This window comes from Balaenoptera ricei, chromosome 11 (assembly GCF_028023285.1).
Source record: "Balaenoptera ricei isolate mBalRic1 chromosome 11, mBalRic1.hap2, whole genome shotgun sequence".
In the NCBI taxonomy this organism is placed as follows: domain Eukaryota; kingdom Metazoa; phylum Chordata; class Mammalia; order Artiodactyla; family Balaenopteridae; genus Balaenoptera; species Balaenoptera ricei.
Genome location: NC_082649.1, coordinates 52508353 through 52530783, shown reverse-complemented (window position 1 = coordinate 52530783; position 22431 = coordinate 52508353). Strand labels below are relative to the sequence as shown.

Genomic DNA, 22431 nt, shown 5'->3' with positions numbered 1-22431 from the left:
CCAGGTTAACACACACACACACACACACACTTCCGAGCTTCTCTTGCAGAGGAAATATATATTGAATTTTACATAGAAGTTGTTGGATAAGGCTTCCAAGAAAGTTATTTTAAGGGACCCGACTCAGCTGTCAGGTGTTATTTTTGCCCTTTCCCCCTTCCTTCTCCTTGTTTGGACATGAGTCAGTCTGGAGTTCTGGCAGCCATTTTGTGACCATGAGGAAGTCCTGAGGCTGAAGCTTGTATTAAGGATGCTGGAGCAGAAAATGACAATGCTTCTAGGTCCTTGATGAAGGCATGGAGCTTCAGTACCAAGTATAGACCATCTGACTCTACTACCTTCATGTTAAGGGAGAAAAATAATCTAATTTATTTAAATCACTGCTAATTTGGGTCTCTACTACTAGCAGCTGAAAATACATCTTTACCAATACAAAGATTATCATGCAAAAATCCTATAGGGTTTATACTATTAATCCCATTTTACAAAATGGAGCCTTAGGCTAGTTGTAAAACTTGCCCAAGTTACTACTCATTCACTGGACAGTATTAGATTGACCATATTGGACCATCATTGACCCAGGATCTGACAGGTCAGCATCTGAATGTAGTGTTTGTCTGACACAAAGGCTGGATTCCTAATCATTACATTTTACTGCCCCTGAGCTGAACATGCCTCCAGAATTTTAGACCAATACAACTTGTGGGCCTCCTTGAGCAGGTGTGACTAAGTTGGAAGTTTTCTCATTGGAATAGATGCTCAGGATCTTCTTTCTTCTCTCTCACTTCCTGTCCAGCAAAAGGGATGTTTTTCAACCTCCAGTAAATTGGCCCAATGGCCAACCAACTCTGAGTCTAAAGATACTTTTTTTTTCCTTTCTCGCAATGTAAATTCCTAATTCCTTGGAGCATTCCTAGGGGGATCTATTGTTGAGATGAAATCAGCTTCCAGCAAAGTGTGTGTAATAGAGTAAGTGCTCAACAAATGTTGAATGGATTTATGAATGAATGAATGGTGTTCTCACAGCAGTCCTGCCTGGGACAACAATTCCCAAGTTCTTTCTTAAGACCAATTTTTGGGTCCCACCCTGTTATGAAATGTGGATGCTACTCTGTGAGGGAGCCAAGACTGCCAGGGCGCAGTCCAGTTTCCTGCAACAACAGCCGGCCTGTCTGTGTACCTTCCAAGGACCCATTTTCCTGAAAGGTTTTGGTGAAAAGCTCTTATCGTAGACTGTGGAAAGTATCTTTGCTAATCAGTGCAACCCAGTGTAGACACTGGGCACAGGCTTTGTAATTATAGAAAGCTGCCTTCTAATCATGGTTCTGAAATGCTTCCCCTCTGTGTTTCTGGGAAAATTACTAAAGCTGAGCCTCTGTTTCCATCTGTAAAAAGGGGGTAATAATAATTCCCATTCATATAAGGATTATAGAAGGGAATGTATGAAAAGCATTTAGCAGAGTGCCTAGCTCACAGTACATGTTTAAAAATAATAGCTACTATCATTAGTGAAAATGGTCAGTACTGGTTAGAAACATTTCTTAATCCTTCAAGTAGAATTAGCCATCCCCTCAGCTGTGGCTCCTCAGTGCCCCATATCTTTCATAGACCATGAAACAGATGATGAAAAAGTAGCTGGTTCTAAGCCTGTCTCTCTCAACTACACTACAGCATTCTGAGGGCAGGATTTTTCTTGAAATCCCTAGTAACTGGCACAGAGGAAGTGCCAAGTAATTGAAGAATGAAAGCAAGAAGGAATGTAACACAATGCCTTTGTCATAAGAGTAAATACGAGAGCTGAGCTAAGCCACTAAGACGTGAGCTTTTAGAGCAGTTTCTGGCTTTCAATCTAAGAAATTTTAAATGGCATATTCCCTGGTTGGCGCAGGAGGGGAGAGGGAACAGGTCTGTAAATTGACATTTCTAGAGTCCACTGTGGCCCAGTTGGTCCTGGTTTGCCTCACACAGAGAGGTATTTAATTTAGCAGAGGCTGACACTGGTCACTGTTCTGAGCTGGGGTAGAGAGGGTCCACTTACTACAAAGCTAAAAAAATTAAATGAAAAACTTGCCAGAGTGTATACTCCTTTAAAATTTTTTTAATAGAGTCACCAAAGGTTAACTCCTGAAGTTCTTATTTATGCTTCCATCACTAGATCTCAGTCCTTTATCTGGTGAAACTGCCTACAAAAGAGTAGATGGAGGGAGGGTGGTCTCAGAAACTTCATAAAATTTGTCTGCAGGGTCTTAACTTTAATATTTTTAATAACTCTAGTCTTATGTGTATTAGGAAAAATCAATTCTTATTTGAGAAAAAAGAGCTGCACTGTCTTCACTGATATGGACTTTAATTATGCAGTCGGAGGAAATAGTTCACCTGCTAAGAAGGTAAACGAGGATTTTTTTTTTTTTAGCCCCTTGAAGAATGTGGATTACAAATGCAGTTCTATAAGGTAGTTGTCGTCAGTGTGCTTTGAAATGGTATTAACCGATTGCTCCTATCATCTCAACAGCCTCAGTTAAAAGCTCGTAGGGAATTTAAACATAAAACTTGTTGGAGGGATGACAAAAAAGCAGCCCTCGCTGACTAAATTTAAATTTATAATAGGAACATGGCTGAAGCCCAACTTGCAGGGGCTTGCTGGAGCAATTACAGTGTTGTGAACATTTGAGTCTAAAGACCAAACAGATAGAGCCCCTTTCGAATTCACCGCCTCTTTTTGCTCTTTACCACGGGACAACAAGGTGCCGACTGCCTTCCCTTCTCCAAACTTGTAGTGTTGCAGAGGCAAAAGGGTGAAATGGGATCTGGGGCAAGGCATTCGCTTGTGGAACTCTTAAATGTCAAGGCAGGCCTGAATGAATGGGTAGCGGATCCTATTCACCGCGGCTGCCCTAAAATAGGTTCCCTGCGCTGGTGGCCTGGAGCGGGCATCAGATTTAGCTTAGGGCTTCTCTGGCCAGATCAGACCCAGCGAGGTGGTGACTACACAAAACTGGACGCTGGGAAGGTCACAGGCCAAGGCTCACTCACCCAACCTCGTGTCCAGTCTCTACCCTGAAGGGCTGCTGGGGGTGCGCCCTGCCTGTTCCCACCTGGGCAAATGCCCCGCGCCCCCACACACCGTGTCCCAGCCCTTCGCAGCTCTGGCAGAGGGATCCTGGCCCCTGGTCAAGCGGGCGGCAGGCCGCCAGCAGCTCGCCAAGTATTAATAGAGAGGCGCGGGCCGCAGGAGGCTGGCGCCGGGGCCTCGGGCTGCGGAGCGCAGGCAACGCGAGCGCGTCCCTATCCGTCCCCACGCGGTGGCGAGCGCCCAGCGGCTGCCGCGCGCACCTGCGGGTCCCCACGGCGGGCGCTGCCTCGGCAACTGCAGCCGCCGCCTGAACTGCGGGAGCCGCGCCCGGGCCGCCCGGAGCCGGAGCAGAGATGAGCTGCCACCCAGACCGCGAGCGCCCGCTGGACGGTAACGACTCGCAGGCGCCCCGGCCTCTTAGTGCTTAACCGGCCTCACGCGGGGTATAACTTCCCGGTGCCGGTGATCAGGGGGACCAGAAGGAGGGTTATTTATTTCCCCGTTGGGCGGCTGGTGTGGGTAGGAAGTCCTCGTCTTTCTGCAATTTTGCTCCTTTTCTGCTCTTTTTGGGGTTCTTTTTAGAATGAAACAAGTTAACTTTTCTAAAGCGCAGAGAACCGCTCTTGGAACGCAGTGCCACGCTCTGCGGGTTTGTCAAATCAAATGCAGAGCTGATTTCACTGACCAGTGCGCTGCCGCGGCTTTCTCTAGACACGGTGGGAGTTCCTTCCCTTTAAAGAATGATTTTGCTTCTACTTTGGGATGTACCCAGCAACACCCCTCCACCCCCGCCTCCACAAACAGGCGTTTAAAGAGGCTACTTCATTTACAGAGTGAGTGATGCCCTCATGTTCTTCGGATTGGAGCCTGGCGGGTGGGGGACCCGGGACGTTACTCGTTTAAAGAAGGCATCGTGCAGCAGAATTCCCCAAACTGACTTCAGAACTCGGGTGTCATTTAGTTCTACTGGGAAATAATGGTTGTACGATTCTGCGAGGGAAATGTCTCAGGTTGCTTTGAACGGGTGATGAAATATTCTGAACGTTTTTTTCCCATCAAAATTCACCTATTCACCTATTTGCATGTTTGCTAAAGATTTCAAACTTGACCCCTTAACTGCCTCCGGTTACCTGTGGTTCAAAAGCCCTGCCCTGAAAGGTCATCATTATTGCTATAGCTACTTAGTTGTTGACCTTTTAGGAGGATCGCTCCTCCAGGAATAAACTCGTCTTTGCATCAATAACCCTTTCGGATTGTACTGAACACGACTTAATGAAGTTGCTTTTTAAGTTGAAACTCTGGGGGCTTGTGAGGCAGGTGCACAGGCCAGGATTCCCTGCGGACCAGGAATTTTGCACAGTAATTGGTAAGGCAAGAATCACTGTGCACAGTGTAATAATCTAAGACAAATGGTTATTTGAAAACTGATTGATACATAAGACTAATTTTTTAAAACTTCCTGATAATATGGCAGGCTTCTTTATGTGAGACAAGGATGGTCAGGATAATTGTATCTGACTACCTTAGCCCTGCACTCTTTTGTTTGGTTTGTTTTGTTTGGAATCTTAATTCCTGTTTTAAAGCCACAAACCCTTCAGAACGCTGATAGAAAGCTTTTTTTAAAAAAGTATCTAGTCTTCCTAAATTAAGCATATGTCCTTGTAACCAGGCATGTCTGTAACTTGTGAGGACTTCAGTAATTACTATATGTGAATAGCAAAGTGCAGAGTTTAACCTTAAATCTGAATTTCAGAGGATACCAAAAGGCTTAGGCTGCTGTCAGTCTGGTTATCCTTGAGCAGGTGACAAGGTGATAACATGTCCAATAACACCTAATTGTGCCAAATGTTTGCTATGACATCTTAAAAGAGGACTGGATATGTATCTGTCAGACTTAGTAAATTTCCAAGTATGTTTGACAAGATTGTGAAAGTGACATGTGGTGAGTATGTTAAATGACATGCCTGTGTTGAACAAGCTCTCTGGTTGAGTATCTGTTACAGACTATACATTATGGAAGAACGTCATAGGGAATCCTGTTGCAGATAAAGAATTCTTATTCTACTTCTCATGTTTTGATCCAGTTTATAATCTGCCCGTAGTACATCCCAGAGAAATTTAGGCAATTAATTATACCAGATTCAAATTTTAATACCGTTAGAAATAAAGAATTATTTGGACTCAAATCATATTTTTCCTTTCGGTTTGAAATCATAACACAAACCTTCCATATAATTTTGGCCTGCAAAGTCATCGTTTTTATTTTATGCAGCTTTGATTCTTGTTGAAACACTTTTAAAATGGAAGAAAATTTTAAGTTTTAATAGCAGGGGACAGAAACTTTTTCTATTGAAAATCTGACTTTTATAGCCTGTTGTAAGTCTGGTATGTTGGAATAAAATTGAAACCATGATATTCAGGAACAAAATTTCTGTGTAATTTTTTTGGCCTCCTCTATATTGCTTCGTTTTCTTTCTGTCTGTAAACTTTTCACTTTTTATTTACTCCTTTTGATCATAATTTAAATGAAATCCACTGCAGGTAAAATGTATCACCCAGTGGCTGATCCCTCGTTTAGGATAAGAAGTGCTCACATTTATTGAACACTTACTTACCTGCTATGCTGAGCTACAAGCACCAGCTTCTCGAACCCTCACTAGCTAGGAGAACTATCACTATCTGCTTTTATTATTATTATTATTAATATTTTTTTTATAAAACCGAGGCTCTGAGAGGGTGACTGTCAGCCTTGAGTGTTCACATGCCCCAAACACCTAACCCAGGGCCTGTGCTGCCTCCTGCTGGACCACAATGTTGAATGTCCACAGGTGGCCCACAGCATCCTCTGCCACCCTATTCAGGGACCACAGGTAGAATGCTGGAGAGGCCCCTGGAAGGTGGCTCTAAGCTGATTGAAGTGAGAGCAGCATTCTTCCCGCTTCCTTTGGGTGGGAAAATGGGAGGAAAGACCATCAGTAGTCAAAGGGCTGGAAGTGGAAGCTCCTTCTGCCCCTCTGGCCAGGGTAGGGACCTGTGCTTTGCCCCTGGGGCAGGAACCCTCTGGTTGCTAGGAATAAAGGACAGCTTGGCCTTTCTGAGGGAGAAGGCAGTGCCCCATGGGAGAGTCTCTAAAGCCCTTCTCTGGAGCAGGTGGGCCAGGGGTCCCTTCTTTCTCAGGCTGCAGCAGATGGGGCCACATTAGAAGGCAGTGCCCTGAACTCTGCTCAATATTATTTAACAACCTAAATGGGAAAAGAATTTGAAAAAGAATGGATACATGTATATGGATAACAGAACCACTTTGCTGTACACCTGAAACTAACACAACATTGTCAATCAACTATACCCCAATATAAAATAAAATAAAAACAGAAGGCTGGGAGCAGGCTGACCCACAGTGGAGCAGAGCTGTTCTCTGTGGCGAACTGTGGGAACAGAAGAAGGAGAAAGATGCACAGCGAATACTCTGGCTTCAGCCTGCTCTGATGTGTATCTCTCGATACATGGTTAAAACTCTGTGAGTCTCAGTTTCTTCATCTGTAAAATAGAGATTAAAAAATCCACTATTTAGAATTATTGTGAACATTAGCACTAATATACAGAGTGTCTGGCAAGTAGCAGGCTCCCCATAAACTTATTATATCCAGAAAATTGGATGTAGAGTTTAATGAGGTCATTGGAATGTGTGAGCAACACACAGCTCCCCAGAAAGGTAGGGCTAACGTGACGTCCATTCAACTATATGACACTACCGGGCACAATCTACCTACTGATGCAGGAAGCCTGCCAGATGTGTGATCAGCCACAGATGGCTGTGTGCGTGTGTATGTGCTTTGGCTGCTGTGTCTGCAACTGGGGCTTTCATTTTGGGGAAAGACTGAGGAGAAGTTAATTTATATATTAAAACAGAAAGATGCGTTGGGAGTCCAGGTGAATTGTGGGAGAGTGATTTTCAGAAAGCAGTTTGGTCCATGGCACCGTGGAGTTACCCTCACCATCGACTTTCAAGACTTTGATTCTTGCTCACTGATTTTTCTAGTGTAATTTGGTAAACCCTGTTTTGTCCGTATCTTAACACTTTTCAAAGTGTTTTCTAATTGTTTTTGTATATCTCTGTTTCTTACATAAAATCCATAGGGCATGGGCCACATCTTTCTATTTACTGGATCCCCAGCACGTAGCTAAGTGCCTGGCACAGCGTAGGTACATATATTCAACATACGTTTGTTGAATAAAGAATTGCATGAATGAATAAGAAAGTGATGGGAGGTAACAATGTGTGATTCCTGAAATACTTTAGTCCTTGTTTTCTGCATTAAGTTTTGAATTCGTATTCACTTTTTCCTTCTACAAGTTGTTTATAATAGTGAAAATTTATAAGTATTTACATGCCAAACAATAGGGTGTTATTTAAAACATATAAATATCCTTTTCTGGATGGCTTAAATAAATTGTGGAAGGCTATCAAATGCTATGTGAAGGCATTCTGCTTTTGGAAAATGATTATATGTTGCAAGAGGATCTAGATGGAGAGATAACAAAGGATTAATAGGTGTTGCCTCTGGGTAGATGGGATGATGGATTTTTTTTTTTTTTTTTGCTTGTTTATGTTTCTGATTCTTATGTAATAAACTTGCTTTCTCTTTTAAGGAAGAAACACAATACAAGAACTATGTACTATAAAACAATATCATAGATCACTTACACTGCATCACCTAATCCCCTGTCACTGGACACTTAAGTTGTCTTCTCAACTGATTTTCCAAATTTGTCTGCCTAACTGTTTTGAACATTTAAATAAGTTTCAGCATCTCAGGGTTACAAAGTAGCATAATTGATTTTAAAGAGATGAGCAATTGAAAAAGAAACCCAAAGTAGGAAAAAGAATACCAATGACTCAATGCCAAGGACAAAAGATACTAATTTTCCAACATGTCTTCTTGTTGAATACATTGCTTTGCTGCAAATCATAGTTAACTTTTAATCTCCCCTCTGCCCTAGGCTTTCCTTCCTTTGTTGTATAAAGATGTTAGGACAGTTCATGAATAACTAGTTAGTAAGTGTTCCCTAATTGTTTTGTGTATGTACTTGAGGTGCTTTCATGGTGGCTACCAGTTGTATACTTTCTTTGTTTGCAGAGTTAGTTCCAGGAACAGGAACTTTGTAAAGCAGGGTGGTCTCTTCCCTTTTTTTTTTTTTTTTTTTTTAAAGTCACCATTCTTTGGGAATAGAGTTGTGAATGAGTAAGTTTTAACCTTACATATTTTTAAATTTTTAAATTGAGATATAGTTGCGGTACAATACTACATAAGTTTCAGGTGTACAAAATAGTGATACACAATTTTTAAAGGTTATATTCCATTTATAGTTATTATAAAACATTGGCTGTACTCCCCATGTTGTACAGTATATCGTTTTAGCTTATTTATTTTATATATAGTAGGTTGTATCTCTTAATCCCCTACCCCCATGTATATATACCCATATATATATGCACATATATCCATATATATATATTACATCTCCTTTATCCATTCATCTGTTGATGGACACTTAGGTTGCTTCCATAATTGGCACTTGTAAATAATGCTGCTATGAACATTGGGGTGCATGTATCTTTCCAAATTAGTGTCTTCATTATTTTTTAATATATACCCAGGAGTGGAATTGCTGGGTCATGTGGTAGTTCTATTTTTAGTTTTTTGAGAAACCTCCATTCTGTTTTCCACAGTGGCTCCACCAATTTACATTCCCACCAACAGTGTAAAAGGGTTTTCTCTTTTTTTTCTTTAATTTCATTTTTTTAATACAGCAGGTTCTTATTAGTTACCTATTTTATACATATTAGTGTATACATGTCAATCCCAATCTCCCAATTCATCACACCACCACCACCACCACCACCACCCCCTGCTTTCTCGCCTTGGTGCCCATACGTTTGTTCTCTACATCTGTGTCTCTATTTCTGCCTTGCAAACCGGTTCATCTATACCATTTTTCCAGATTCCACATATATGTGTTAATAAACGATATTTGTTTTTCTCTGTATGACAGTCTCTAGGTCCATCCACGTCTCTACAAATGACCCAATTTCATTCCTTTTTATGGCTGAGTAATATTCCATTGCATATATGTACCACATCTTCTTTATCCATTTGTCTGTCGATGGACATTTAGGTTGCTTCCATGACCTGGCTATTGTAAGTAGTGCTGCAGTGAACATTGGGGTGCATGTGTCTTTTTGAATTATGGTTTTCTCTGAGTATATATGCCCAGTAGTGAGATTGCTGGGTCGTATGGTAATTCTATTTTTAGTTTTTTAAGGAACCTGCATGCTGTTCTCCATTGTGGCTGTCTCAATTCACATTCCCACCAACAGTGTAAGAAGGTTCCCTTTTCTCCACACCCTCTCCAGCATTTGTTGTTTGTAGATGTTCTGATGATGGCCATTCTGACCAGTGTGAGGTGATACCTCATTGTAGTTTTGATTTGCATTTCTCTAATAATTAGTGATGTTGAGCAGCTTTTCATGTGCTTCTTGGCCATCTATGTCTTCTTTGGGGAAATGTCTATATAGGTCTTCTGCCCATTTTTTGATTGGGTTGTTTGTTTTTTTAATATTGAGCTATTTATATAGTTTGGAGAATAATCCTTTGTCTGTTGATTCACTTGCAAATATTTTCTCCCATTCTGAGGGTGGTCTTTTCATCTTGTTTATAGTTTCCTTTGCTCTGCAAAAGCTTTTAAGTTTCATTAGGTCACATTTGTTTATTTTTGTTTTTATTTCCATTACTCTAGGAGGTGGGTTAAAAAAGATCTTGCTGTGATTTATGTCAAAGAGTGTTCTTCCTATGTTTTCCTCTAAGAGTTTTATAGTGTTTGGCCTTACATTTAGATCTTTAATCCATTTTGACTTTACTTCTGTGTATGGTGTTAGGGAGTGTTCTAATTTCATTCTTTTACATGTAGCTGTCCAGTTTTCCTAGCACTTACTGAAGAGACTGTCTTTTCTCCATTGTATATCCTTTCCTCCTTTTTCATAGATTAGTTGACCATAGGTGCGTGGGTTTATTTCTGGGCTTTCTATTCTGTTCCATTGATCTGTATTTCTGTTTTTGTGCAAGTACCGTATTGTCTTGATTACTGGAGCTTTGTAGTATAGTCTGAAGTAAGGGAGTCTGATTCCTCCAGCTCTGTTTTTTTCCCTCAAGATTGCTTTGGCTATTCAGGGTCTTTTGTGTCTCCATACAGATTTTAAGATTTTTTTTCTGGTTCTGTAAAAATAGCATTGGTAATTTGATAGGGGTGGCATTGAATCTGTAGATTGCCTTGGGTAGTATAGTCATTTTCACAATATTGATTCTTCCAATCCAAGAACATGGTATATCTCTCCATCTGTTTGTCATCTTTGATTTCTTTCATCAGTGTCTTATAGTTTTCTGAGTGCAGGTCTTTTACCTCCTTAGGTAGGTTTATTCCTAGGTATTTTATTCTTTTGTTGCAATGGTGAGTGGGATTGTTTCCTTAATCTCTCTTGCAAATTTTTGATCATTAGTGTATAGGAATGCAAGAGATTTCTGTGCATTAACTTTGTATCCTGCAGCTTTACCAAATTCATTGATTAGCTCTAGTAGTTTTCTGGTGGCATCTTTAGGATTCTCTATGTATAGTATCATGTCATTTGCAAACAGTGACAGTTTTACTTCTTCTTTTCCAATTTGTATTCCTTTTATTTCTTTTTCTTCTCTGATTGCTGTGGCTAGGACTTCCAAAACTATGTTGAATAATAGTGGCGAGAGTGGACATCCTTGTCTTGTTCCTGATCTTAGACGAAATGCTTTCAATTTTTCACCCTTGAGAATGATATTTGATTTGGGTTTGTCATATATGGCCTTTATTATGTTGTGGTAGGTTCCCTCTATGCCCACTTTCTGGAGAGTTTTTATCATAAATGGGTGTTGGATTTTGTCAAAAGCTTTTTCTTCATCTATTGAGATGATCATATAGTTTTTATTCTTCATTTTGTTAATATGATGTATCACATTGATTGATTTGCTTGTATTGAAGAATCCTTGCATCCCTGGGGTAAATACCACTTGATCATGGTGTATCATCTTTTTAATGTGTTGTTGGATTCTGTTTGCTAGTATTTTGCTGAGGATTTTTGCATCTATATTCATCAGTGATATTGGTCTGTAACTTTCTTTTGTTGAAGTAACTTTGTCTGGTTTGGGTATCAGGGTGATGGTGGCCTCATAGAATGAGTATGGAAGCGTTCCTTCCTCTGCAATTTTTTGGAAGAGTTTGAGAAGGATGGGTGTTAGCTCTTCTCTAAATGTTAAGGTTCTCTTTTCTGCACATCCTTACCAACATTTGTTATTTGTGTTCTTTTTGATGATAGCCATTTTGACAGGTGTGAGGTGATATCTCATTTTGGTTTTAATTTGCATTTCTCTGATGATTAACAAGGTTAAGCATCTTCTCATGTGCCTGTTGGCCATCTGTATGTCTTCTTTGGGAAAAAATGTCTATTCAGGTGCTCTGCCCATTTTTTAATTGGGTTGTTTGGTTTTTTGATGTTGAGTTGTATGAGTTATTTATATATTTTGGATATTAACCTCTTATCATTCATATCATTTGCAAACATTTTTTTCCACTCAGTAGATTGTCTTTTCATTTTGTCAATAGTTTCCTTTGCTGTGCAAAAGCTTTTAAGTTTAATTAAGTCCCATTTGTTTATTTTTGCTTTTATTCCTTTGCTTTAGGAGGCAGATCCAAAAAAATATTCCTGTGATTTATGTCAGAGTGTTCCTCCCATTTTTTTAAAGTTTTATGGTTTCCAGTCTTACATTTAAGTCTTTAATTCATTTTGAGCTTATTTTTGTATATGGTGTTAGAGAATGTTCTAATTTCATTCTTTTACCTGTAGGTGTCCAGTTTTCTCAGCACCACTTATTGAAGAGACTGTCTTTTCCCCATTGGATATTCTTGCCTCCTTTGTCATAGATTAGTTGACCATAGGTGCATGGGTTTATTTCTGGGCTTTCTATTCCGTTTCATTGATCTGTGTCTGTTTTTGTGCCAGGACCATACTGTTTTGATTACTGTAGTTTTTTAATATAGTCTGAAGTCAGGGAGTATGGTTCCTTCAGTTCTCAAGATTGTTTTGACTATTCAGAGTCTTTTGTGTTTCTATTTTAAAATTATTTAAAATTATTTGTTCTATTTCTGTGAAAAATGCCTTTGATATTTTGGTAGGGATTGCATTGAATCTGTAGACTGCCTTGGGTAGTACTGTCATTTTCACATAGTATTGGAAGTCCTAGCCACAGTAAGCAGACATGAAAAAGAAATAAAAGGAATCCAGATTAAAAAGGAAGAGATAAAACTATCACTGTTTGTAGATGACACGACACTATACATAGAAATCCTAAAGATGCCACTAGAAAACTACTAGATCTCATCAGTGAATTCACTAAAGATGCAGAACACAAAATCAATATGTAGAAATCTGTTACATTTCTATACACTAATAATGAACCATCAGAAAGAGAAATTAAGGAAAAAATCCCATTTACAATCACATTCAAATGGATAAAATACCTAGGAATATACCTACCTAAGGAGACAAAACACCTGTACTTGGGAAACTATAAGATGTTGATGAAAGAAATTGAAGATGACACAAACAGATGGAAAGATACACCGTGTTCATGGATTGGAAGAATTAGTATTCTTAACCTTTTATGTTTATCAATATGTACTTCACAGAAATCACAATGCCGCTTCTACAGCATCCCTGGTGACATCATGATATTGTTTCCTTTCTAATTCTCATTGCTTCTTCAGGCTTCTGACTGAGAGGTAGGTCCTGGGCCTCTTTTTCCAGGTTCTGTCAGCAGCATCTCTTTTCTCTTCCATGTGGAGAACTCTTTCAGTCTTGAAGGAAATCCCTACCTAATTTTTTAGGTTTTTCCCTCCCAAACACTCTTATAACCTTGCTGAGTATGGGGGACCTCATCCCTTCCCTGTTATCCAGCTCTGCTACACTCCTTCTCTAGAGGTCCTGACCTCTTCATTTGAAGATGGTACCCCTATTCCACCCCATTGTGGTAGAAGGGATATGGAAAGGGAAAAATACCTGAAAGGAAATAATGTCTCAGACACAGGATCCCTCCCATTAAATTTGCTCCAACACTCATGGATCCATCTCAGTCCTTCTGGCCCCTCCCACTTTCTTTTCACCTTGAGCTTCTGATGGTCCCTGAGAGACTGGAACTCCACGATGATTGTTCTCCAGACTGTGTTCATTAGACTTCCTTTTGGATTATGAGGGACTGATTATATAGAACACCTAGCTGTCATTTTGTACACTTGGAACCACCACCCAGATGAAGAAGTATAATTTTACCAGTGTCCTGAGGTCACACATACTAAGACATAGCCCTTTCCTTCCCCTGTAAGGAACCATTAACCTGATTTTTACATTTTTCATAGTTTAACCAACCAAATATGCATTTCTAGACCTAACAATTTAGTCCTACCCATTTAAAAAATTGTGATAGATCTTTTAATTTATAGATGTACTGTCCTTTTCTATTCAAATAATTTATCTGTTGAAGAACATGGGCCATTTGGTCTATAGAATCCCCCACAATCTGGATTTTGCTGCTTTTGTGCTCATGGTTTAACATTTTCCTTGAAGATTGCCTTCTTTTGAACTCTGGTTTATACCACCCTAGCCCTTCCTCTTTCTCAGTCCTTTTGGCTAAATTACATTTATTAGTCTGATCCTTAAATTCTAGAAACAACCATGAAATCATTTTATCTCTTAGGCTTTTTATTATTAGGCAATAAAACATTTTATTAAGTTTCTCCTATTCAACTCCTCCATTCTTGCGTTAACTTCATTAGGCATTATAATGAATTGGTTGAAAGTTGATGCTCTCATTTACTAATTATTTCAAGTATTAGTAATTTGGGAGCATTATGGGGCAGTTTTTTATAAACTCTTGTACACTGTTGGTTGGATTGTAAAATGGTGTAACTGCTGTGCAAAACAGTAGGGAGGTTTCTCAAAAAATGAAAAATGAAACTACCAGTAATTCCACTTCTGGATAAGTATCCCAAATAATTGAAAACAAGGTCTTAAAGAGATGCCCATGTTTATAGCAGCACTATTCACAATAGCCAACAGGTGGAAGCAACCCAAATATCCATCAGTGGATGAATGGATATACAAAATATGCTATATACATTCAAGAGAATATTATTTAACCTTAAAAATGATAGAAATCGTGTCACGTGCTCCAACATGTATGAACCTTAAGGACATTATGCTAAGTGAAAGAAGCCGGGCACGAACAAATACTGTATAATTCCACTTATATGAAATGGAAAGTAGAATGGTGGTTACCAATGGCTGGGGGAATAGAGGGAATGGGAAGTATTTAATGGGCATAGAGTTTCAGTTTTTCAAGATGAAAAATTCTGGAGATCTGTTTCACAAGAATGTAAATATACTTAACATAGTGAGCTGTATAATTAAAAATGATTAGGATGGTAAATTTTATGCTATGTGTTTTGTTACCACAACAAAAAAGGAATACCCAATTTAAAAACAAACAAACAAAAATACTTTTAAGGATAGAAAAATTTATAAAATAATTTAAGAACTCACTTGCCTCCCTGAACAATTTAACCTTCTTTGTGTATTTTGGCATTGCCATTGTGAGCACTGAATAATATTATAACATTCTCAGGAGCTGAGATGTGTCCACCTGTTTCTTTGTCCCTTCATTGAACTATGTCAGATTGCTGTTCTTGAATTCTAGCATCTTCTTTTATCCTGCTGCTGTCTCCCTCATCACGGTTTCCCATGAGTGTCAGCTACATTTTCTTTCTCCTAATAAATCTTAGTAGCATTTTTAATCACCATTTGCTGCACTTACTCCAGTTTATTGTTTTTAACAAGTTTGGCAATTATTTCATCTTGGTTTTTTTAGCTTATAAAAGGTTGGAATTGTCCATGATAGAAAGCAGATTGCCTCTGAATGAGGTGTGAAGAGGTCTATGAGAAGAGTTTATAAGTACCTGTCACGTTGACATTGTTCTATTTATTTATTTTGCATTTCTTGTATTCTTGTGTAGTTCTGGATGTTCGATGTTGCCAGATAAGAAGCTTCCATATAGAGTGTTTGTAGATGAAAACATATTTTTATGTAAACATATGCATGAATAATTACAGTTCATGCTTACAATTTGAAGAAACGGATAACATTTTATTGCTCAAGAGATACACATGTAAACATAGTTGGTAAGTCCCAGTTTAAGGGAAAATTATAGCTTTCTACTCACTGAACTGCACTGGGAGTATGACTGGTCTCTAACCCTTATGAAAAGGTCAATTCCTGCATGTTCTTGCCTTACTTGCTTTATTTACACTACTCCCATCAGCTGCCCTACTGATGCTGAAAACTTGGCCTCTGTGGACTGGTGCTGAATTGAATCTCAGAGACAGAGTTTTGGGTGAAGTAGAAAAGAATAACTTTATTGCTTTGCCAGGCAAAAGGGGACACAGTGGGCAAAGTTTTACCCTTGAAAACTGTGTGTCCCAACCTGGGAGGATTTGGTGAGGAGTTTTATAGCAGTAGTTCAAGGGTATGGGGTTGCTGATAAGATTAGGGTGTGTGCAGTGCCTGCACTCCTTTAATCTGGCCTCAGGTGGTCTCTTGATGAGGTTCTCTGGTTCCTTTAATCTGGCCTTAGGTGGTCTTCTCTGGAATGAAGAATGCTACCATCTTCCATTTGTTGGGGGTTTTTGTTCTAAAAAGAGCTCAAAGATACTGTTCTGTGTATCCCTTGAGGTGGAACCAGGACCCTACCCCAAGGCTGCACTATTGTTTCTTGGCTGTTCCTCTCTTATCTCTCCATCCCCTTCCTTCCCTGATTGACAACTATTCGAATCTGCCCTTTGGAACTCAGGGAAGGTCAAGGAGGCTGGAGTCTCTTCCCTATAAACAAGGAACGGGGGCACAGAAAGGCTTCCATGCCCAGGAGCACCACAGGGTCCTGCTTGGTTTCACTACTAAGAGGTCTGTAGTACAGCTTACAGGAGGCTGGGCAACTGTTCTTCACTCCTCTTTACAATGCACATGATTTTTTAAGGGCTTTATTGAGGTATGATTTACATAGGTCTTTAGGTCTTTACATATATAATTCACCTGTTTGTGCAATTCAATTTTTAGTAAATGTACAGAGTTGTGCAGCCTTCACCAAAATCCAATTTTAGGGCATTTCCATGTGTATGATATTTCAAAAATGTATTACTGTGCTTTTCTTCTGCTGTTTCTGAGTACCTGCTCTTCTCTGCAAGTTGATGTCTGCCTGAGAGAGATTGTGACCTTTGCGGGTAGAATGCAAAGAGAAAGACAATTACTGTTTAGATTACTATGGTCAAAATAAGAGTTTCAAAGCAAAACAATAGTTTTGCAGGACAGACTATTGCCTTCAGATAGGACTTTCTATATTCTTTTAATTTTTTCTGGCCACGCTACACAGCATGCGGATCTTAGTTCCCCAACCAGGGATGGAAATTGTGCCCCCTGCAGTGGAAGCATGGAGTCTTAACCCCTGGACCGCCAGGGAAGTCCCCTCTAAATTCTTGTATTTCCCCTTGAACATGATCTACTAAACCTAGGAGGCAAAAATCATGGGGTTTTGTCCATAGTACAGAGAAGATCCCCTTGTGCACCTTTAAAGGTTATCCATAAAGCTAGGGTCAAAAAACAGAATTTTTAATGTAAAAATCTTCAATGAAAAAATCTCCACTTAAGACCTGAAGAGTTAATGGGTACAGAAAAAGAGATTGAAGCAAGATAGGTCAGTGCTGAAAGACTTGTCTCTACTTCATGTTACTTGAGATCAAAGCCAAGGGACAGTGAGGGGCAGTAGATCATTTACACGGTAATTTAATGGAAACACTGAACAACAGAGATCTTTACCAACTTCTCTTGGAGGAGACCACCTTGCAACCTCTTCAGAGCAAAAAGTGATGGCTCACTGAGGTGGATAGAGAGAGAGAGGCTAGACTTAGCTCTTCAGGAGGTGGAGGTGACTCAGAAAGACCCTCTTTTCCTCAGAGGAAGGTAGCTGGATAGAGTACTCTTGATCCTCCCAAGGGTCTCTCTCTGATGAGGATGAAGGTAGAAACAGTAGGATAAATCTGCTCTATTAGGGAGCTGATGAAGAATGTGGCATAAGCCCAGAGGGGTCTGTATCATTACCAACAGCCAAGGTGAGTCCGTCTTAGCCAGGGAGCAACCCCAGTATCTGACCACGATGAGAGAGAAGAGACCACAAGTATGCCTCATCCATGACTGCCAGGTGGGAGAGAAGTAAAGATGTAGATAAGTGAGATTGCCAGAGACAAAGGTGCCTGGGAGCCTACACGGAGCCAAGGACCCCACCACTCTTACACCATCCTGAAGTTGAGTAACATAATGCTTTCCTCCCCATGTACCTAGAAGCCACCAGAAAGAATATATGGAGACAGGGGAGTGAAAATCTGAGAGATCAAGCATTTTTATTGAGCATTGTAAAACTGAGCATTGCCTAAAGGGACTGTTTAATTAATTTATCATAGCTGACCACATTTTAACCAGATTGGATTAAATAGAGGAAGTTTTGTCAACTCCTTCCATCAGTGGAGACTCATGGGGAAGATAAGATCAATTAGAGAACAAAATAAAGATACAAGAAGACCTTGTTTTATTATACTTTGCTTTATTGCACTTCCCAGATACTGTGTTTTTTTACAAATTGAAGGTTTGTGGGAACCCTGTGTTGAGCAAGTCTACGGGCGCCATTTTTCCAACAGTATTTTCTCATGTTATGTCTCTATATCACATTTTGGTAACTCTCACAATATTTTTAAATTTTCTATTATTATTATTATATATTTTATGGTGATCTGTGATTAATGGGCCTTGAAGTTACTACTGTAATTGTTTTTCAGCACCAGGAACCATGCCCATATAAAATGGTGAATTTAATTGATGAATGTGTGAGTTCTGACTGCTCCACTGACTGCTCTTCCCCATCTCTCTCCCTCTCCTTGGGCCTCCCTATTCCCTGAGACACAGCAATACTGAACTTCTGCCATTAATAACCCTGCAATGGCCTCCAAGTGTTCAAGTGAAAAGAAGAGTCCCAAGTCTTTCACTTTATTTTATTTTTTTTAACATCTTTATTGGAGTATAATTGCTTTACAATGGTGTGTCAGTTTCTGCTTTATAACAAAGCAAATCAGCTATACATATACATATATCCCCATATCCCCTCCCTCTTGCGTCTCCCTCCCACCCTCCCTATGGCACCCCTCTAGGTGGTCACAAAGCACTGAGCTGATCTCCCTGTGCTATGTGGCTGCTTCCCACTAGCTATCTATTTTACATTTGGTAGTATATATTAAACCATGCCATTCTCTCACTTCGTCCCAGCTTACCCTTCCCCCGCCCCATGTCCTCAAGTCCATTCTCTCTGTCTGTGTCTTTATTCCTGTCCTGCCAGGAATAGGTTCTTCATAGGTTCTTCATAGGTTCCTAGGTTCTTCATAACCTTTTTTCTTTTTTAGATTCCATATATATGTGTTAGCATACGGTATTTGATTTTCTCTTTCTGACTTAACTTCACTCTGTATGACAGACTCTAGGTCCATCTACCTCACTACAAATAACTCAATTTTGTTTCTTTTTATGGCTGAGTAATATTCCATTGTATATATGTGCCACATCTTCTTTATCCATTCATCTGTCGATGGACACTTAGGTTGCTTCCATGTCCTGGCTATTGTAAATAGAGGTGCAGTGAACATTGTGGTACATGACTCTTTTTGAATTATGGTTTTCTCAGGGTATATGCCCAGTATTGGGATTGCTGGGTCATATGGTAGTTCTATTTTTAGTTTTTTAAGGAAACTCCATACTGTTCTCCATGGTGGCTGTATCAATTTACATTCCCACCAACAGTGCAAGAGGGTTCCCTTTTCTCCACACCCTCTCCAGCATTTATTGTTTGTAGATTTGTTGTAGAGCTGGTTTGGTGGCACTGAATTCTCTTAGCTTTTGCTTGTCTGTAAAGCTTTTGATTTCTCTGTCGAATCTGAATGAGATCTTTGCTGGGTAGAGTAATCTTGGTTGTAGGTTCTTCCCTTTCATCACTTTAAGTATATCCTGCCACTCCCTTCTGGCTTGTAGAGCTTCTGCTGAGAAATCAGCTGTTAACCTTATGGGAGTTCCTTTTTATGTTATTTGTTGTTTTTCCCTTGCTGCTTTCAATAATTTTTCTTTGTCTTTAATTTTTGCCAATTTGATTACTATGTGTCTCAGCATGTTTCTCTTTGGGTTTATCCTGTATGGGACTCTCTGCGCTTCCTGGACTTGGTTGACTATTTCCTTTCCCATGTCAGGGAAATTTTCGACTATAATCTCTTCAAATATTTTCTCAGTCCCTTTCTATTTCTCTTCTCCTTCTGGGACCCCTATAATTCAGATGTTGTTGTGTTTAGTGTTGTCCCAGAGGTCTCTGAGACTGTGCTCAAATCTTTTCATTCTTTTTTCTTTATTCTGCTCTGCAGTAGTTATTTCCGCTATTTTATCTTCCAGGTCACTTATCTGTTCTTCTGCCTCAGTTATTCTGCTATTGATTCCTTCTAGAGTATATTTTAATTTCATTTATTGTGTTGTTCATCATTGTTTGCTTGCTCTTTAGTTCTTCTAGGTCTTTGTTAAACATTTCTTTTATTTTCTCCATTCTATTTCCAAGATGTTGGATCATCTTTACTATCATTACTCTGAATTCTTTTTCAGGTGCACTGCCTATTTCCTCTTCATTTGTTTGGTCTGATGTGTTTTTACTTTGCTCCTTCATCTGCTGTATGTTTGTCTGTCTTCTCATTTTGCTTAACATACTGTGTTTGGGTCTCCTTTTTGCAGGCTGCAGGTTCGTTGTTTTTGGTGTCTTCCCCCAGTGGCTAAGGTTGGTTCAGTGGGTTGTGTAGGCTTCCTGGTGGAGGGGACTGGTCCCTGTGTTCTGGTGGATGAGGCTGGATCTTGTCTTTCTGGTGTGCAGGACCGCATCTGGTGGTGTGTTTGGAGTGTCTGTGACCTTATTATGATTTTAGGCAGCCTCTCTGCTAATGGATGGGGCTGTGTTCCTGTCTTGGTAGTTGTTTTGCATAGGGTGTCCTGCAGTGTAGCTTGCTGGTCGTTCAGTGGAGCTGGGTCTTAGCGTTGAGATGGAGATCTTTGGGAGAGCTTTCGCCGTTTGATATTACGTGGAGCCCGGAGGTCTCTGGTGGACCAATGTCCTGAACTCGGCTCTCCCACCTCGGAGGCACAGGCCTGACACCTGCCCGGAGCACCAAGCATGGCTCAGAAGAAAAGGGAGAAAAAAAGAAAGAAAAAAATAAAATGAAATAAAAAATAAAAAATTTTTAAAAATAAAAAAAATTTAAAAGTAATTAAAAAAGATAGAAAGAAGAGAGCAACCAAACCAAAAAGCAAATCCACCAATGATAACAAGCTCTAAAGCTGTACTAAAAACAAAAAACAAAAGAAACAAGAAAAAAACAAAAACAAAAAAACAAACAAAAAAATGGACAGACAGAACCCTAGGACAAATGGTAAAAGCAAAGCTATACAGACAAAATCACACAAAGAATCATACACATACACACTCACAAAAAGAGAAAAAGGAAAAATATATATATAGTTGCTCCCAAAGTCTACCATCTCAATTTTGGGATGATTCATTGTCTACTCAGGTATTCCACAGATGCAGGGTACATCAAGTTGATTGTGGAGATTTAATCTGCTGCTCCTGAGGCTGCTGGGAGAGATTTCCCTTTCTCTTCTTTGTTCGCACAGCTCCTGGGGTTCAGCTTTGGATTTGGCCCCGCCGCTGTGTGTAGGTCGCCTGAGGGCGTCTGTTCTTTGCTCAGACATGACGGAGTTAAAGTAGCAGCTGATAAGGGGGCTCTGGCTCACTCAGGCCAGGGGGAGGGAGAGGTACGGAATACGGGGCGAGCCTGTGGTGGCAGAGGCCGGCATGATATTGCAACAGCCTGAGGCGCACCATGTGTTCTCCTGGGGAAGTTGTCCCTGGATCACAGGACCCTGGCAGTGATGGGCTGCACAGGCTCCCAGGAGGGGAGGTGTGGATAGTGACCTGTGCTTGCACACAGGCTTCTTGGTGGCTGCAGCAGCAGCCTTAGTGTCTCATGCCCGCCTCTGGTGTCCGCGCTGATAGCCACGGCTCGCACCCATCTCTGGAGCTTGTTTAGGTGGTGCTCTGAATCCCCTCTCCTCACGCACTCCGAAACAATGGTCTCTTGCCTCTTAGGCAGGTCCAGGCTTTTTCCCGGACCCCCTCCTGGCTAGCTGTGGTGCACAGCCCCCTTCAGGCTGTGTTCATGCAGCCAACCCCAGTCCTCTCCCTGGGGTCTGACCTCTGAAGCCCGAGCCTCAGCTCCCAGGCCCCACCCGCCCCGGCAGGTGAGCAGACAAGCCTCTCATTCTGGTGAGTGCTGGTAGGCACCGATCCTCTGTGAGGGAATCTCTCTGCTTTGCCCTCTGCACCCCTATTGCTGCGCTCTCCTCTGTGGCTCTGAAGCTTCCCCCCTGCCCACCCCCCGTCTCCGCCAGTGCAGGGGCTTCCTAGTGTGTGGAAACTTTTCCTCCTTCACAGCTCCCTCCCAGAGGTGCAGGTCATGTCCCTATTCTTTTGTCTGTTTTTTCTCTTTTCTTTTGCCCTACCCAGGTACGTGAGGAGTTTCTTGCCTTTTGGGAAGTCTGAGGTCTTCTGCCAGCATTCAGTAGGTGTTCTGTAGGAGTTGTTCCACATGTATATGTATTTCTGATGTATTTGTGGGGAGGAAGTTGATCTCCAGGTCTTACTCTTCCACCATCTTGAAGGTCTCCCCCCAAGTCTTTCACTTTAAATCAAAAGATAGATATGATTAAGCTTAGGAAGGCATGTCAAAAGCCCAGACAGACTAAAAGCTAGGCCTCTCGTGCCAAACAGTTAGCCAAGTTCTGAATGCAAAGGAAAAGTTCTTGAAGGAAATTAAAAGTGCTACTCAGTGAACACATGGATGACAAGAAAAACAGCCTTTTTGCTGATATGGAGAAAGTGTTAGTGGACTGGATAGAAGATCAAGCCAGACACAACATTCCCTTAAGCCAAAGCCACATCCAGAGCCAGGCCCTAACTCTCCTTAACTCTAGGAAGGCTGAGAGAGGTAAGGAAGCTGCAGAAGAAAAGTTTGAAGCTAGCAGAGGTTGGTTCATGAGGTTTAA

General features: G+C 40.6%; 1 protein-coding gene across 2 annotated transcripts in view; it reads left to right on the top strand.

Annotated features, from left to right (window-relative positions):
• Positions 1 to 3129: 3129 nt before the first annotated feature.
• Positions 3130 to 22431, top strand: part of GADL1 (glutamate decarboxylase like 1) — a 187627-nt gene continuing 168325 nt past the window's right edge. The window contains exon 1 of one of the 2 annotated variants that reach the window (XM_059937567.1): positions 3130 to 3463. In XM_059937567.1, the coding sequence (XP_059793550.1) occupies positions 3427 to 3463 (37 nt within the window). In that variant the 5' untranslated portion in view covers positions 3130 to 3426. Of the gene's footprint in view, positions 3464 to 3757; positions 3907 to 22431 lie in introns of those variants that run through there. The other variant, XM_059937569.1, reaches the window with a different exon arrangement.